We start from the raw sequence: 16,259 nt of genomic DNA, 5'->3' as shown, positions 1-16,259 counted from the left end.
AGGCGGATCACTGTGAGTTCGAGGCCAGCCTGGTCTACAAAGTGAGTCCAGGACAGCCAAGGCTACACAGAGAAACCCTGAAACCCTGTCTCGGAAAAGACAAAACAAATATATATATTTAAATTTGCTTGGACAAAGCTGTTTTCTAAAACAAATGACAGTTTCTGCTATCTACCCAGTGCCTAATATTTTGAAATAGTTTGTCTACGTGAGTCAAGGTATTTATCTCTTATTTTATTTTTTGGTTTATTTACTTATTCTTTTTTTTTTTTTTAATTTTAAAATCGTGTGTGTGTGTGTGTATACATGTGCTCGCGCGCACATGCCAAAGAATGCATGTTGAAATCAGAGGACAATTTGCAGGAGTCAGTTCTCACCTTTCACCGAACGCAGGCTGTTAAGGCTTGGTGGTACGATGGCTAATTATTTAAATGAAAAAAACCTTTCACCATCTTAAACCCAATCAGAGTCTTTAATTGCCACATGAGAATCCACTGTTACCACACTGGTTTTACAGACGCTAAGACTGGGGAGGCTCGTGCTCCGTGTTAGAGCCTCATCAAATTTGCATAATTAACAATATCATCTTCAATTACAATTTTTAGTTTTTACGTTCTCGGTCACGGGAGCACCATGAACACAGATGACGTTCAGTAGGAGTCCGACCTCAGGGATCCTTTCAGGTAATCCCGGAGGAGCCTGTTCCGGTCTCCGTGGCACGAGGACTTGGCCCCGCCCACACCCCGCCCCGCCCCCTCCCGTACAAGTTGTGTCCGGGACCGGAAGGGGTCCTCGCTGCAATTCTACAGTCAACCACAGGGAGGCGACAGCGGCTCCGATAGGGAAGAGAACGTTCCCAATGGCGGAAGCGGAAAAGGCGGGACCTACGAAGCACGTTCGGACGGTCACTAAGCTTGTAGCCTGAAGGCTGAGAGGTGGGCGCTTCCTTCGCGTGTCGGCCGCCTCGCGCGGCTTGTGAAGTTCCAGCCTCATGGCGGAGATAATTCAGGAACGCATCGAAGATCGAATCCCAGAGTTGGAACAGCTGGAGCGCATCGGACTCTTCAGTCACGCGGAGATTAAGTGAGAGGACCAGGGAACGGGGAGGCACTGGGGAGGGCTGAGGGGAGCTGGGGCGGCGTGTGTGTGTGTGTGTGTGTGTGTGTGTGTGTGTGTGTTGTGTGTGTGTGTGTGTGTGTGTGTGTCAGGGGGCTGGCGGACTTGTCACCCATTGCTGGGCGCTCCGTCACTCTGCGTACCCATCAGTCATGCCGAGAGTCATTCAGTGCACAGGGTCTTGGGGCCGTAGAGGTGATAGAGCTGGGATTCCAGCCCATCAAGGACTTCCTGGCAGCGTGAATGCCTGGTTAAGATAAAAACAAACAAAAATTGGTTATGGTTTAAAAGTTTGGGGTGTACAACTTTTAGAGATTGGAGTCCAGCGCCGTGGAAGCCCAGGGAGAGTGGGTAGGACTTCCTAACTAAATTTGCAGAGTGGAGACCATTTAATTCGCATCGTATGCTTTCTTTAGAGCCTTGCCACAGCCACCGGCATGTAGTTGGCGTTCTGTAATTTGTTAAAATCAAGGACTTTTAATGATTTTCTGTGACAGTTCACTTTGCAATGACTCCGGATGGAGTGCAGCCATGGGAGTATCGGTTACTCAAACTGCAGGAAACAAAGAGGGGACTTTTAGGAAGTGCAAAATGTGTTACTGTTCTTAAATATTGTCCTGAATATTCTGTATCCGGTTTTCCTAAAACACACGTGTGTTCACTCCTTAACTAAGGATGGGCTGTCTTCTATAAATGTTTTGTAATAATAAAGCTTTTTAGATAAAGGTAGGTTAGGTTTTTAAGAATTTTCAGCGGGTCGCAGTGGCGCATACCTGTAATCCCAGCACTCGGGAGGCAGAGGCAGGTGGGTCTCTGTGTGTTCAAAGCCAGCCTGGTCTACAAAGCAAGTCCAGGTTGACCAGGACTACAAGAGAAACCCTGTCTCGGGGGTGGGGGGGGGCGAGGATTTTCATATTGAAAATATAGAGACTAAGATTTTAAGGTAGAGATTTGGTTATCAAAAGCCCAACTAACGCTTAGCTGGCCAGTGGTGGCACATACATTTAATCCCAGCACTGGGGAGGTAGAGGCAGACTGATCTCTGAGTTCTAGGCCAGTCTGGTCTACAGAGGGAATTCCAGGAGAGCCAAAGCTACCCAGAGAAACCCCAGTCTCAAAACAAAACCAAAACAAAGCCAAAACACAAAACAAAACAAAACTAAAAAATCCCTAAGCTTTGAGGGTTGAGGATGCAGCTGAGAGCATTGCAGAGTGCTTGATTAGTTAGCACAGGGCCCTGGGTTTGATTCTAGGGTGTGACAAGGGGAAAAAAAAAAGTCCCAAAAGTAACTTAGAGTTGGAGGAGAAACCTTGATAGTGGTGTGTCTAAGTAATGTACATTAGACCTTACTCACTTTGCTGGTGGGAATGACAACCACTTTGGCAACTCAGGTGACTTTTCCCAAAAGTGTACAGAGATGACTGTGTAAGAGAGTAAGCACTTTCCCTGTGGAAGATAACTGGATTCAGGAAATAGGTGTTGCTGTTAAATTTGTGTTTTCAGTATGTCCAGAATAAAAAAAGTCTTAAGTTCCGCTCTAACTTTAGAGAGAAATGTCACTGTGTGATCGGCTCTGTCCACAGGGCTATCATCAAGAAGGCGTCTGACTTAGAGTACAAAATACATCGGAGAACCCTGCTCAAGGAAGATTTCATCAGCTATGTTCAAGTGAGTGATTGGCTTTTTTAGTCCCTCAGGAATTTTAAGTCAGACGGTGATGAGCTCACAGTTTTCTACAGAATTCTAGAGTTATGTGATTGCACACACTTTAATTTTTTTTTTTTTAATTAAGATCAGAGACAATCGTGTAGACTGGTATTACCCACTAAGACATAGTCCTTGTCAGAGTGAACTCTTTTCTCCTGTTGGGTCACTAGATCAGGGACATGGTTATGTATCTGGATTTTTGCAGGAAGCTTCCCTTTTGGGAGTGGGCAAGATAGAGGCGTGGGAACTGGACTACAGCAGACCATTGGACGGTCTGCAGGGTGCTTGCTTAGCACTGTCAACTTGCAGAGGAGGTATGCTCCAAGGTTCTTCCATCTTCTAAATTGCCAGGAGAGTGACGGGAAGATTAGACACACATGATGACTTGGGAAGTGAGGGGGAACAGCTACTGTGTAAGGTTCAGAACCAGGTGATCCCAGTACTCAGGAGGCAGAGGCAGGCGGGTCACTGTGAGTTTGAGGCCAGCCTGGTCTACAAAGTGAGTCCAAGACAGCCAAGGCTACACAGAGAAACCCTGTCTTGAAAAAAACAAACAAAACCCAAAAGATTCAGAACCAGAAAGACAAAAGCATTCCATTTGTGTGTGTCCAGTGTGGCATGCGGTGTCTGCAGAGGCCCTGAAAGGGTCTGGAACTGTGTTACAGGTACTTCTTAATCTGGACTTTGGGAATTGAACTCATGTCCTTTGGAATAGCAGCCAGTGCTTTTAACCACTGAGCCATCGAGTCAGCCCTCAGAAAAATAAAGTGTTAATAAGAATCGAAAAAGCCAGATATGGTACACACTTATAATCCTAGCACTCAGTGAGGCTGAGGCCAGGAGGATCTTGAGTTTGAGATTAGCCTGGATACACAGTGAGGCTCAAAAAACAACAACAACAACAAAACAACAAAAGACTTAAAGCTTTGCTGGATATGGTGGCTTGCACTTGGAGTCTGAAACAGGAGAATGTCAAGTTCAAGGCCTACCCGGTCTTTATAGCCAGGTCCTGTCTCTGAAAAGGGATTGGGCAGACGAGACGCTCAGCCAGTGCACTCATTGCTGTACAACCCTGACAACTTACCTTTGATGGTTGAAACCCACATTCACAGTAAAAAGTGGGGCAGGCACAGCGGCAAAACCTTTAGTTCTACCTCTCTGAAGGTGGAGATAGCAGATTTTTGTGAGTCAAAGCCAGCTTGGTTTATGTTGAGAGTTCCAGACCACCCAGAGCTTCATAGTAGACCCTATCTCAAAAAAAAAAAAAAAAAAAAAAAGCTGAATGTAGTGATGAATCAGGATTTCTGTGAAGAGATGGGGCCCAGAAAAGCTTGCAGAGGATGGGGAGTGGGTAGCACTGTGTTAGGCTTTGTGTTATATTTATTTAAAATTATTATTATTATTATTATTATTATTATTATTATTATTATTATTATTATTAATTATTATTATTATTTTTTTTTTTTGGTTTTTTTGAGACAGTGTTTCTCTGTGTAGCCTTGACTGTCCTGGACTCGCTTTGTAGACCAGGCTGGCCTCAAACTCACAGCGATCCGCCTGCCTCTGCCTCTCAAGTGCTGGGATTAAAGGCATGCGCCACCACACCCAGCCCTAAAATTATTTATTTATTTTTATTTTATGCACATTGGTGTTTTGGCTGTTTATATGTGTGTATGAGGGTGTCAGATCCCCTGGAACTGGAGATACAGACAGTTGTGAGCTGCCATGTGGGTGCTGGGAATCGAACCCAGGTCCTTTAGAGCAGCAACCAGTGCTCTTAACCTCTGAGCCATCTCTCCAGCCCTAAAACAGTGCATGTGGAGGTCAGAAGACAGCTTGTGGGGTCAGCTCTCCCATGTGATTAACCTTAGGTTGTCAGGTGTGCCATCGGGAACCTTTACCTGCTGATCCATCTTGATGTCCCGCTAACCCTTGCTTTTTGAGACAGGATCTCACTGTGTAGCGCGGGCTGGCTTCATACCGTTCACACATCTCATCTCATGTTCCCGAGTGTCAGGGAAAAGCATGTGTCACGAGGCTGCGGAGATGGCTTAGTTGTCTAAGAGCACTGCTGTTCATCCAGAGGACCCGGGTTTGGTTCCCAGCCACACAGTGGCTTGCAGCTGTCTGTCACTGTAGTTCCGGTGAGATCTGATGCCCTTTACTGGCTTCTATGGATACTGCATGTACATGGTGCACAGGCATGCAGGCAAAAAATACACTGACTCCCAGCCTCCCTGAGTGCTGGGGCTCCAGGTGTGTGCCACAGCTCCTGTCTTATTTCTAATATTTTATTTGCAAAGATTTGAAACACATACAAAGTATACGCTTTGATATAACTGTGATAGCTATATGGGATCTTCTTATTTCATAAACCAATTCTTTCATTTTATTTTTTCCTTCAGTAATCATAATTGGGTCTGAGCTCTTATTTATAGGCTCTATAAAACAGGTTTGTTTTTTTTTTTTCTTTATTTCTTCGTCTTCTTTTTTTTCCTTTTTGGTTCTTGGAGACAGGGTTTCTCTGTGTAGCCTTGACTGTCCTGGACTCACTTTGTAGACCAGGCTGGCCTCAAACTCACAGTGATCCACCTGCCTCTGCTTCCTGCTGGGATTAAAGGCATGCGCCACCACTGCCTGGTTCTATAAGCCTTTTATTGTTACTGTATATATTTGTAGGTTTTATGGCGCTAAAATGAATTTTCAGTGAATTCTAGAAATTTATTGTGAATTCTGCCTATTGATAAATTATCTTTGAGTTTGTATTGGTAAATTTTTATGCATTTCCTGTCTTTAAAAGGTTAAGCTTTTCATGCTTCTCTCTGTATTTCCCCCACAGTACGAAATTAATCTTTTGGAGCTGATCCAGAGGAGAAGAGCAGTAAGTTAACTTTGTAGGTTGGTTTTATGTTGGGGAGACACTGACTGTTGCTCACTAGTGCTGTGGCCAAAGTGCATGCTTGTAATTGTCTGAGTTGCTTTTTGGTGGTGCTGAGAGTGAGCACTTGCGAGTGCTCCTGTGGATGAGTGAGACTGGCTGAGGCTTTGTTTTTGTCTCTTTTAGAGAATTAAATATTCATTTAAGAAGGATGAGATTGAATATTCTATTGTACATCGGGTACAAGGCGTCTTCGGTCGAGCTTCAGCAAAGTGGAAAGTAAGTGATCAGCGCATGCTTGAGCCCTGACGGTATACAGTATGCACGTTGTGAGTTAGGTGGATGTTTAGCTGTCTAAGTGCCGTGTTCTCTCTGTTCTGCTCCAGTTTTCAATACTTATTTCCATGATGGTACCATTACTTGAAATGGTTTTTTTTTTTTTTTTTTTTAAGTTTTGTTATTTTTCTTTTCTTTTCTTTTTTTTTTTAAGATTTATTTATTTAAGTATACAGTGTTTCACCTTCATGTATGCCTGCCCACCAGAAGAGGGCGGCAGACCTCACTGTAGATGGTTGTGAGCCACCATATGGTTGCTGGGAATTGAACTCAGGACCTTTGGAAGAGCAGCCAGGGCTCTTAACCTCTGAGCTGTCTCTCCAGCCCAAGTTTTGTTATTTTTAAGATTTATTTATTACGTATACAGCATTCTGCCTGCATGTGTGCTAGATGAGGGCACCAGATCTCACTGTAGATGGTTGTGAGCCACCATGTGGTTGCTGGACATTGAGTTTATGACCTTTGGAAGAGCTGACAGTCCTCTTAACCTCTGAGCCATCTCTCCAGCACCTTGAAACAGGGATTGTGCCACATAAACCTTTAAGAAAGTTCATCTTGCCAGGCGTGGTGGCGTACGCCTTTAATCCCAGCACTTGGGAGGCAGAGGCAGGTGGATCACTGTGAGTTCAAGGCCAGCCTGGTCTACAAAGTGAGTCCAGGACAGCCAAGGCTAACACAGAAACCCTGTTTGGAAAAACAAAAACAAAAATAAGAAAGTTCATCTTGGCCTGGAGAGATGGTTCAGTGGTTAAGTACACTGCCTGCTTTTCCAGAAGTCCTGAATTCAATTCCCAACAACCCCATTGTGGCTCACAATGATCTGTAATGGAATCTGAATCCTTGTTGTGATGTGCATAAAAAAAAAAAAAAAAAAAGGAGTGCTCATATACATAAAACAAATAAGGAAATATTTTTAAAAAGGGTTTGAGTGCTTGAGAAGTGGCTCCGAGGTTAAGAGCACTGTCTGATCTTTCAAAGTTCCTGAGTTCAATTCCCAGTAACCACATGATGGCTCACAAGCATCTATAATGGGATCTGGTGCCATCTTATGGCCTGCAGACAGAACACTGTATACATAAATAAATTTTTTTAAAAAGTCTAAAAAAAAGTAATCTCATCACTTGTTACTCTTGAGGCTGACCTTGAACACTGGATTTAATACATTATCAGGGGTTGAAAAATCAAAAGAGAGCTGGACATGGTGCTGCACACTTAATTCTAGCACTCGGGATGCAGAGGCAGGTGGGTTTCTGAGTTCGAGGCCAGCCTGGTCTACATAGTGAATTTCAGGACAGTCAGAGTTACATAGTGAAACTTGGGGGGGGGAAAGGGGGTGGGGATGGGGTTGCTTAGCATGCATAAAGCCCTCAGTTCAGTCCTTAGCACCTCATAAATGTGGTGTGGCGGCACAAGCCTATAATACTGGAGTTAAGGTGGAAGCAGGAGGGTCAGAGGTTCAAGGCTATCCTCTGCTTAGACAGTTGATCTCAGTGGTTTCTGCTGACTACCTGGCTCTTAGTTCATCTCTACTTATGTATTACTAGCTACTGTGCCAGGTATCATATTTGTGAAAAAGAAGGTCTGTCTAGCTTGGGGTACATGAGACTCTGTCAGGGAAGAGGCAGTAAAGAAAATCACCAGGGAGGAATTGGAGAGATGGCTTAGAGGTTAAGAGTACTGGCTACTCTTTCAAAGGTCCTAAGTTCAATTCCCAGCAACCACATGGTGACTCACAGCCATCTATAATGAGATCTCGTGTCCCCTTCTGGCTCTAGCATGCAGGCAGAACACTGTATACATAATAAATAAATTAATCTTTTTTTTTCAGGATAGGGTTTCTTTGTGTTATCTTGGCTATCCTGGATTCGCTTTGTAGACCAGGCTTCGAACTCACAGCCTGTCTCTTTTTCCTGAGTGCTGGGATTAAAGGCATGTGCCACCCAGCCCAGGTATAAATAAATTAATCTTTGGGGGGGGGGGAATCACTAGGGAGATGGTTGGCTGATGGCTTAGAGATGGGCAGCACCTCAATAAGTTGATGCTTAGTTTTGATGGGGACTGATGTATGTCTGAGAAGTGCTTTAGAGGGGGCTGGAGAGATGGCTCAGAGGTTAAGAGCACTGGTTGTTCTTCCAGAGGTCCTGAGTTCAATTCCCAGCAACCACATGGTGGCTTAAAACCATGTGATCTGAGGCCTTCTTCTGGCTTGCAGATGTACATATAGGCAGAGCACTGTATACATAATGAAAAATAAAGAAGCGTCTTTTTTTTTAAAGGTGCTCTAGATTTCTGAGAAGGTAAGGTTTTGTGGTTCTTACCTAGTTTGAGAAGCTTTTAGAATTGCACCAGAGCTGGGTATGGTGGTGTGTTCTTATAATCCCTGTAATCCAAGCACTTGGGAGGTAGAGGTAGGCAGGTTGCTGTGAGTTTGAAGCCAGCTTAGCAGCCAAGGCTACACAGAAACTCTGTCTGGAAAAACCAAAAAAAAAAAAAAAAAAAAAAGAAAAAAAGGAAAAACAAAAACAAAAAAAAAAGAATCACACCAGATAAATTAGTTAGCTACAAATTTTGTCTTGGAACATGGCTGTTGGGAGTTGAAAGTGAGATTGAATTCTCCTGGGTAAAGAGATCTGAGCTTCAGTGATGAGCTCATAGATGAAGAGTGGGGCACTGGCTCTGTTTCCACTGAAGTGAATTAATCCATGTAAAGATGAAACTCACACAGCTTACTCCTTCTGTGCTTGCTTTTCTTGCAGGATGATGTTCAGCTTTGGCTATCCTATATAGTGTTTTGTAAGAAATGGGTAAGTAAAGCCACGTGTAGCTTCTTCTCTTTCTGTAATCTGCCCCTTCAGTTGCATTCTCTGTTACTGAACTCCATGTTTTTCAGGAGGCTAGCAATTGGAGAAAGAACCCAGGGAGACAGAAGCTGGGTCTCAGTGTCACATTTGTATATCTGACCATGTAAATGATTCCAGATCAGCTGAAAAGAAAGTCATTTTATACATATTTGTTCAGTTAATGTTTAATAGATTAGGTAAAAAAAAAAAAACTATGTGTCTTTTGTTGTTAGTTTCTAGCAATAGCAGATCTTTCTCTCTGTCTCTGTCTCTGTGTCTGTCTGTCTGTAGCACCAACTGACTTGTCTGTCTGTCTGTCTGTAGCGCCAGCTGACCTTTCTGTCTGTCTCACTATGTAGCCCCAAATGACCTGGAACTTGCTATATAGACAGGGGTGGCCTTGAACTGACAATGCTACATCTGCCTCTGCCTCCCAAGTGCTGAGTTTAAGCCGTGAGCCACCATGGCTGGCCTTCCAATTGGATTTTATAGTTAGTAAGAGATATATATTGCTTTCAGATGAATAATAATGGTTTTTCTTTGCAGGAAATAAAGTGTTTTCCTTTTCTTCTACAGGGCACTAAAGCTCATCTTAGCAAGATATTCTCGGCCATGCTTGCCATTCATTCAAACAAGCCAGGTATATCAAAATCTTTTTTTTTTTTTTTTTTTTTTTTTGAGACAGGGTTTCTCTGTGTAGCCCTGGCTGTCCTGGACTCACTTTGTAGACCAGGCTGGCCTAGAACTCACAGAGATCCATCTTGCCTCCGAGTGCTGGGATTAAAGGTATGCGCTACCACTCCTGACCTCAAAATCTTAAACAGTTCTTTTTCTACATTTTATTCAAACTCAAGGCCATTTAGGAATTTACTGTGCTCAATGAACCTTGGAAATATTTGGAAGACTTGAGCTTAGACAGTTTGCTCTGTCTTAGTTTATCTATCACTGTGCCAGGTGTTGCATTTGTGGGCAGGAAGGATGGTATTTCTTTTTAGCTGATGGAAAATAAACTCTCTGGTTCTGTTGGGGTACATTTTATTTGGAGGCAGTAGGTTTGAGTGATTCCAAAAGATAGAAGGAGAAAATACTAAGATTTATAATGTTGGCTGGCACAAGGTATGTTCTTTGGCTAATTTTTTTTTCCTTTTTTGGATTTTTTTTTTTTTTCTTTTGAAATAGGGTTTCTCTGTGTAGCCTTGGCTGTCCTGGACTCCCTTTGTAGACCAGGCTGGCCTCGAACTCACAATGATCCTTCTGCCTCTACCCCCGAGTGCTGGGATTAAAGGTGTGCGCCACCACGCCTGGCTAATTAAAAAATTAAAAAAATAATATTATTTATTTTGTGTATGTGTCAGCATGTGTGTATGCATGGGTATGCACATGCCATGGCATATTATGTATAGTTCAGAGGAAAATTTGTGGACATCAGCTCTTGTAACTATGTGGGTTCTGAAGACGAAACTCAGGTCATTAGATTGGTGGCAAGCACCTTCCCTGCTGAGCCTCCTTGCCAGCCCCTTTTCTAGCTTTAGATAGAGTTGCCAAACTTAGTATTAGAAACTCCTTCTTGCCGGGCGTGGTGCCACACGCCTTTAATCCCAGCACTCGGGAGGCAGAGGCAGGCGGGTCATTGTGAGTTTGAGGCCAGCCTGGTCTACAAAGCGAGTCCAGGACAGCCAAGGCTACACAGAGAAACCCTGTCTCGAAAAAACCAAAAAGAAAAAAAAAAAAAAGAAAAGAAACTCCTTCTTTTTCCTTTGTTAAGATTAACAAATAAAAGCCGGGCGTGGTGGCGCACGCCTTTAATCCCAGCACTCGGGAGGCAGAGGCAGGCGGATCGCTGTGAGTTCGAGGCCAGCCTGGTCTACAAAGTGAGTCCAGGATGGCCAAGGCTACACAGAGAAACCCTGTCTCGAAAAAACCAAAAAAAAAAAAAAAAAAAAAAAAAAAAAAGATTAACAAATAAATCATTAAGTATTAAAATTGGAGCATTGATTAATTTACTGAAATTAAGTCTGAATTTTTTTTTCCCTTATAGCTTTGTGGATTATGGCAGCCAAATGGGAAATGGAAGATCGCTTGTCTTCAGAAAGTGCCAGGCAGTTATTTCTTCGGGCTCTACGCTTCCATCCCGAGTGCCCAAAACTCTATCAAGAGGTAAGTTTTAGCACATAGAATGAGAGCCATAGCTCTATGACCCTTAGAACGAGAGAGAGATAGCTCGGTGGTACATAGAGAACAAATACTGCCTAAAGTGAAGTTACCTGTCCCCTTCCTGGGTGCTTTTTTTCCTCAGGGTTAATTGTTTTCTGAAAAAAATTTTTATTTTATTTATTTATTTTTTTTGATTTTTCGAGACAGGGTTTCTCTGTGTAGCCTTGGCCATCCTGGACTCACTTTATAGACCAGGCTGGCCTCGAACTCACAGTGATCCCTGCCTCTGCCTCCCGAGTGCTGGGATTAAAGGCGTGTGCCACCACGCCCGGCTGTTTTCTGAAAAATTTTATTGCTACTTTTAAAAACAAAGTAGAGGGGCTGGAGGGATGATGCAGCCGTTACCAGCACTGGCTGCCTTTGCAGAGCACCCAGGTTCAATTCCTACCACCACCATGTTGGCTCACAATCATCTGTAACTCCAGGGGATCTAGTGCTCTGTTTTTGCCTTTAAGAGCACCAGGTGGTGCACAGGCATACGTGGAGGCAAAACACCCATACACATAGCTATAATTAAATTAAATAAAAACAAAATAAGTAGAATAATACTAAAACATGTTAATTAAATTAAAAAAAATTTTTCCCCCTTTTTTGAAGTAGAGACTTGGTATGTAGCCTTGGCTGTCCTGGAATTTTCTGTACAGACCAGGCTGGTTTCAAACAGAAAGATCAGCCTGCCTTTGCCTTCCAAGTGCTAGGATTAAAGGCATGTGCCACTGTGTTCTGCTATTCTATTTATGTGTGTGAGTGTTTTGCCTGCATATAAGCGTGGGAACCATGTACATCCCCGGTGCCTGAAGAGACCAGAAGATGGCGTCAGATACCTTGCAGCTGGAGTTATGGACAGCTGTGAGCAGCCATGTGGGTGCTGAGAATCAAAGCTGGGTTCTCTGTAACAAGTACTCTAAACAGTCAAGCCCTCTTTCTCCAGCCCAAATAAGACTTTTGTTAGGTTTTGTGTGTGTGTGTGTGTGTGTGTGTGTGTGTACCCTGGCTGGCCTAGAACCCCTCAGTAGATCAGGCTGACCTTAAATTCAGAGATCTGCCTGCCTCTGCCTTCCAAGTGCTGGCATTAAGGTGTGTGCCACCACTGCCTGGCAAATATGACTAATTTTTAAAAAATGAAATTATTAAATTTTTGGTTGTGTGTATGTGCATGCTCATATGCATGAGTGTGCACATGGAGGCAAAAGGTTGATGTTTTGGAGCCATGTGTACATGCATTGATACTTTGCTGGATCTTGGTATGATCAGTGATCCATCATGTGGCTATTATTTTGGGAGACTAAATGTCTTTGTTACACTTAGTTTCATTTAGTTTCTCTTCCTTTCTTTCTTTTCTTTCTTTCCTTTTTTCTTATGACAAGGCTTCTCTGTGTAGTCCTTGCTGTCCTAGAACCCACTCTGTAGACCAGGCTGGCCTCGAACTCAGAGATCCACCTGCTCTACCTCCCAAGTGCTGGCATACTTTTCTAGTTTTTATTTTATTTTATTTTATTTTTTGTTTTTTTGAGACAGGGTTTCTCTGGGTAGCCTTGACTGTCCTAGACTCTGCCTCCTGAGTGCTGGGATTAAAGATGTGCACCACCACGCCCAGCTTTATTTTATTTTATTTTTTGATGTAGGGTCTCTCTCTATAGCCCTGGCCATCTTGGAACTCAATAGTAGACCAGTCTTTTTATTGTCCTGACAAAATACCACGACCAAGGGAATTTATAAAAGAAAGCATTTAATTTAGGGGCTCACGGTTCCAGAGGGTTAGAGTCCATGCATGTCATTGCATGGAACGTAGCAACAGGGCAGGCTGGCAGGCATGGTGCTGGAGCAGTAGCCGAGAGCTTATGGTGTGTGCTTCTGAAACCTTAAGGGTTACCCTAAGGCCACACCTCCTAATCTTTTTCAAACAGTTCCACAAACTGGGGAACAGGTGTTCAAACGTGTGAACCCGAGGGCCCGTTCTCACTGAAACCACCACCCTAAGGAGAAGACAGTTCTAATTTAGTAGACATATGCGCTCATGGCTCTGCTCTCTTGTTGCTAAAAGGGATAGGGATCTGGGTTACCCCTCAGCCTTTGTGGGCACTTTTCCTATATGTGGGCGAGAGTAAATGAGGTCACATACAGAAACTTTCAGTAAGTCTTTTGACTCGTTCCCTTAGATCGCGTGTCAGATGATCTGAAGGTAGTCTCATTGTCATCACACCTCGTCAATAGCAGCTAGTTTCATTCCAGAGTAAAATATGGTCGCGTCATTTTCCTGAATCTAATACAATTGGCTTTTTTTCAGAAGCCATCTTGATTACTTTTTGTTTAACAAGCATCGCTAAGGACTTTTAGGTCATTGCTTTCTTCTTTTAGTACTTTAGGATGGAGCTGATGCATGCTGAGAAACTGAGAAAGGAAAAGCAAGAATTTGACAAAGCTGCAATGGATGTGGTAAGAGCCCAGCGCACTGTCAATTGTTAGTCTCTTCACAGATGAAAGAATGTATTTTTAAGATATATTTTTCACTTTCAGATGAATTTGTAATGTAATTTTTAGAATTGTGTGTGTGTGTGTGTGTGTGTGTGTGTGTGTTTGTGGGTGTGTTTGTGTCACAGTGCTTGTGTGGAGGTCAGAGACAGCTTGAGGGAGTCAGTTCTCCACTGTGTGGATCCCTTTTCCCACTAAGCCATCTTGCTGGCTCAAACCTAGATGTCTTTTTTTTTTTTTTTTTTTTTTTAGGTTTTTTTGGGACAGGGCTTCTCTGTGTACCCTTGGCTGTCCTAGATTTGCTTTGTACACCAGGCTGACCTCGAACTCACAGAGATCTGCCTGCCTCTGCCTCTCGAGTGCTGAGATTAAAAACTTAGAAGTCTTGGTCCTCCTGCCTCAGCCTTCTAAGAGGTGAGGTTACAGGTGTGCGCCAGCATCCCCGGCGCTTTTCCTTTTATATAATTTGTAATGTGACCAAATAACTTGAAAGAAAAAGCTTTGAATGTTAGAGCTAATATTATTGGACATACCTGTAATCCCAATATTTATGTATCTGAGCCAGAAGGATTGTGAGTTCCAGGCCAGCCTGGGCCACATAGCAAGACCTTGTCTTTAAAAGATAACACAACAAACTAAAACAGAAACAAAAGAACTTGCTGTACTCTTACTGTGTTTTCAGCTCTGAGCTTTGTGTGTAGATGGGGTATGCATGTGTGGGATTTGTTTATGTGTTGGTGTGCGAGAGTGCATGGGTCTTTACATGTATGTGCTAGTCAAAATTGCTTCCCCACCATATATATTTTTTTAATTTATTTATTTTATGTATATGAGTACTCTATCTGCATGTACACCTGCATGCCTGCATGCCACAAGAAGACATCAGATCATATTATAGATGGGTGTGAGCCACCATGTGGTTGCTGGGAATTTAACTTACGACCTCTGGAAGAGCAGACAGTGCTCTTAACTGCTCAGTCATCTCTCCAGCCTCCTCCACTTTATATTTTATTTTATTTTTTTATTTTCATTTTTTGGTTTTTCTAGCTATTCCTGGAGTCACTCTGTAGACCAGGCTGGCCTCGAACTCACAGAGATCCATCTGCCTCTGCCTCCCAAGTGCTGGGATTAAAGGCGTACGCCACCACTGCCCAGCTGTATTTTATTTTTTTAATTACATTTGAGAATGTTGTTTTGAGGGGGTCTTATGTCATCTGTGTGTTCAGAGGAAACGTGCAGGAGTTGGGTCTTTCCTTTTATCACGTAGGCCCTGGAGATCTACCTTAGGTTGTTAGTAGGCACCTTTACTCGCTAAGCCATCTCATCAGCTCTTATTCATCTTTTAAATTACATTTATTTATTTGTGTGCCACAGTGTACATGTGGAGGTCAGAGGATTGCTTTAAGGAGTTGGTCCTCTCCCTCCATCATTTATCTCAGGGATCCATCAAGTCCTTAGGCTTGGCAGCAGGCACCTTTACCAGTGAAATCATTTCACTGGCCCTTATTATCATTAAAATAAAAAAATTATTATTTTTCATTTGTTTTGAGACAGGGTCTCATGTGGTTCTGGTTTGCCTGGACCTCTTAATGTTGACCAGGCTGGCCTTGAACTCATAGATCCACTGGCCATTACCTCCTGAGCACTGGGATTAAGCTGTGCCTAGACATAAGGCATTTTTGTTTTGTTTTGTTTTTTTGTTTTTCTTTTGGTTTTTCGAGACAGGGTTTCTCTGTGTAGCCTTGGCTGTCCTGGACTCACTTTGTAGACCAGGCTGGCCTCGAACTCACAGTGATCTGCCTGCCTCTGCCTCCTGAGTGCTGGGATTAAAGGTGTGCGCCACCACTGCCTGGCCCGACATAAGGTACTTTTATTCGTGTGTGTGTGTGTGTGTGTGTGTGTGTGTGTGTGTGTGTGTGTGTGTGTGTGGTGTGTGTGTGTGTTTGTTTGTTTGTTTTTGGGGTGGATCACAGGCACCACAATATCTGTGTGGTCAGGGGACAGCTTGTGGGAGTTGGTTTTCTCCTTCTACCATGTGAGTCCCAGGGAACTGAACTGTCACAAGCATTGGTGGCAAGTGCTGGTACCTTTTAAGCCATCTTGTTGGTCCCTTCCCACCTTATTTTTTTGAGATGGGGCTCTCTCACTGATCATGGAACTCACTAGTTGAATCAGACTAGCCGGCCAGTAAGTAGGCCCCGTTGATCCCTGTCTCTTCCTCCTTAGCACTAGGATTACAGGTGTGTGCCACCATACCTGGCTTTTTGCATGAGTGCTGGGGATACAAACTTGGGTCTTTAAACTTGTGTGGCAAGCATTGAGCCATTTCCCCAGCCCTCAACTTTTTTTTTTTTTTTAAATATTTTATTAATTTTAACTTATGTACATTGGTGTAGGGGTGTCAGATCTTGGAGTTACAGACAGTTGTAAGCTGCCATGTGAGTGCTGGGAATTGAACCCAGGTCCTTTGGAAGAACAAGCAGTGCTCTTAACCACTGAGCCATCTCTCCAGCCCCTCAACTTTTTAATTAAAAAAAAAGACACTATATAGAAGGATAATTGAGGCATGCCCAACCCGCTCTGCTCTGGCCTGAATGGACGTGAGGCTAGGACTAAAGGCACGCACCACCATGCCCAGCTATGCCCTTAAGTTTATGAAAGTTAAGAGTAGTTAGAAATGGCTGGATGGCCAGTG

General features: G+C 43.4%; 1 protein-coding gene across 1 annotated transcript in view; it reads left to right on the top strand.

The window, feature by feature from the left end:
• Nucleotides 1-858: 858 nt before the first annotated feature.
• Utp6 (UTP6 small subunit processome component) overlaps nucleotides 859-16,259 on the top strand; it is a 34,528-nt gene continuing 19,127 nt past the window's right edge. Inside the window, exons 1-8 of the mRNA XM_051158090.1 lie at nucleotides 859-1,083; nucleotides 2,701-2,785; nucleotides 5,664-5,705; nucleotides 5,889-5,981; nucleotides 8,795-8,842; nucleotides 9,455-9,518; nucleotides 10,917-11,035; nucleotides 13,451-13,528. Coding sequence (XP_051014047.1) covers nucleotides 992-1,083; nucleotides 2,701-2,785; nucleotides 5,664-5,705; nucleotides 5,889-5,981; nucleotides 8,795-8,842; nucleotides 9,455-9,518; nucleotides 10,917-11,035; nucleotides 13,451-13,528 — 621 coding nt within the window. The 5' untranslated portion in view covers nucleotides 859-991. The remainder of the gene's footprint in view (nucleotides 1,084-2,700; nucleotides 2,786-5,663; nucleotides 5,706-5,888; nucleotides 5,982-8,794; nucleotides 8,843-9,454; nucleotides 9,519-10,916; nucleotides 11,036-13,450; nucleotides 13,529-16,259) is intronic.

This window comes from Acomys russatus, chromosome 16 (genome assembly GCF_903995435.1).
Source record: "Acomys russatus chromosome 16, mAcoRus1.1, whole genome shotgun sequence".
Lineage (NCBI taxonomy): Eukaryota > Metazoa > Chordata > Mammalia > Rodentia > Muridae > Acomys > Acomys russatus.
The sequence above is the reverse complement of the archived record's forward strand: the minus strand, read 5'-3'. Positions and strand labels throughout refer to the sequence as shown.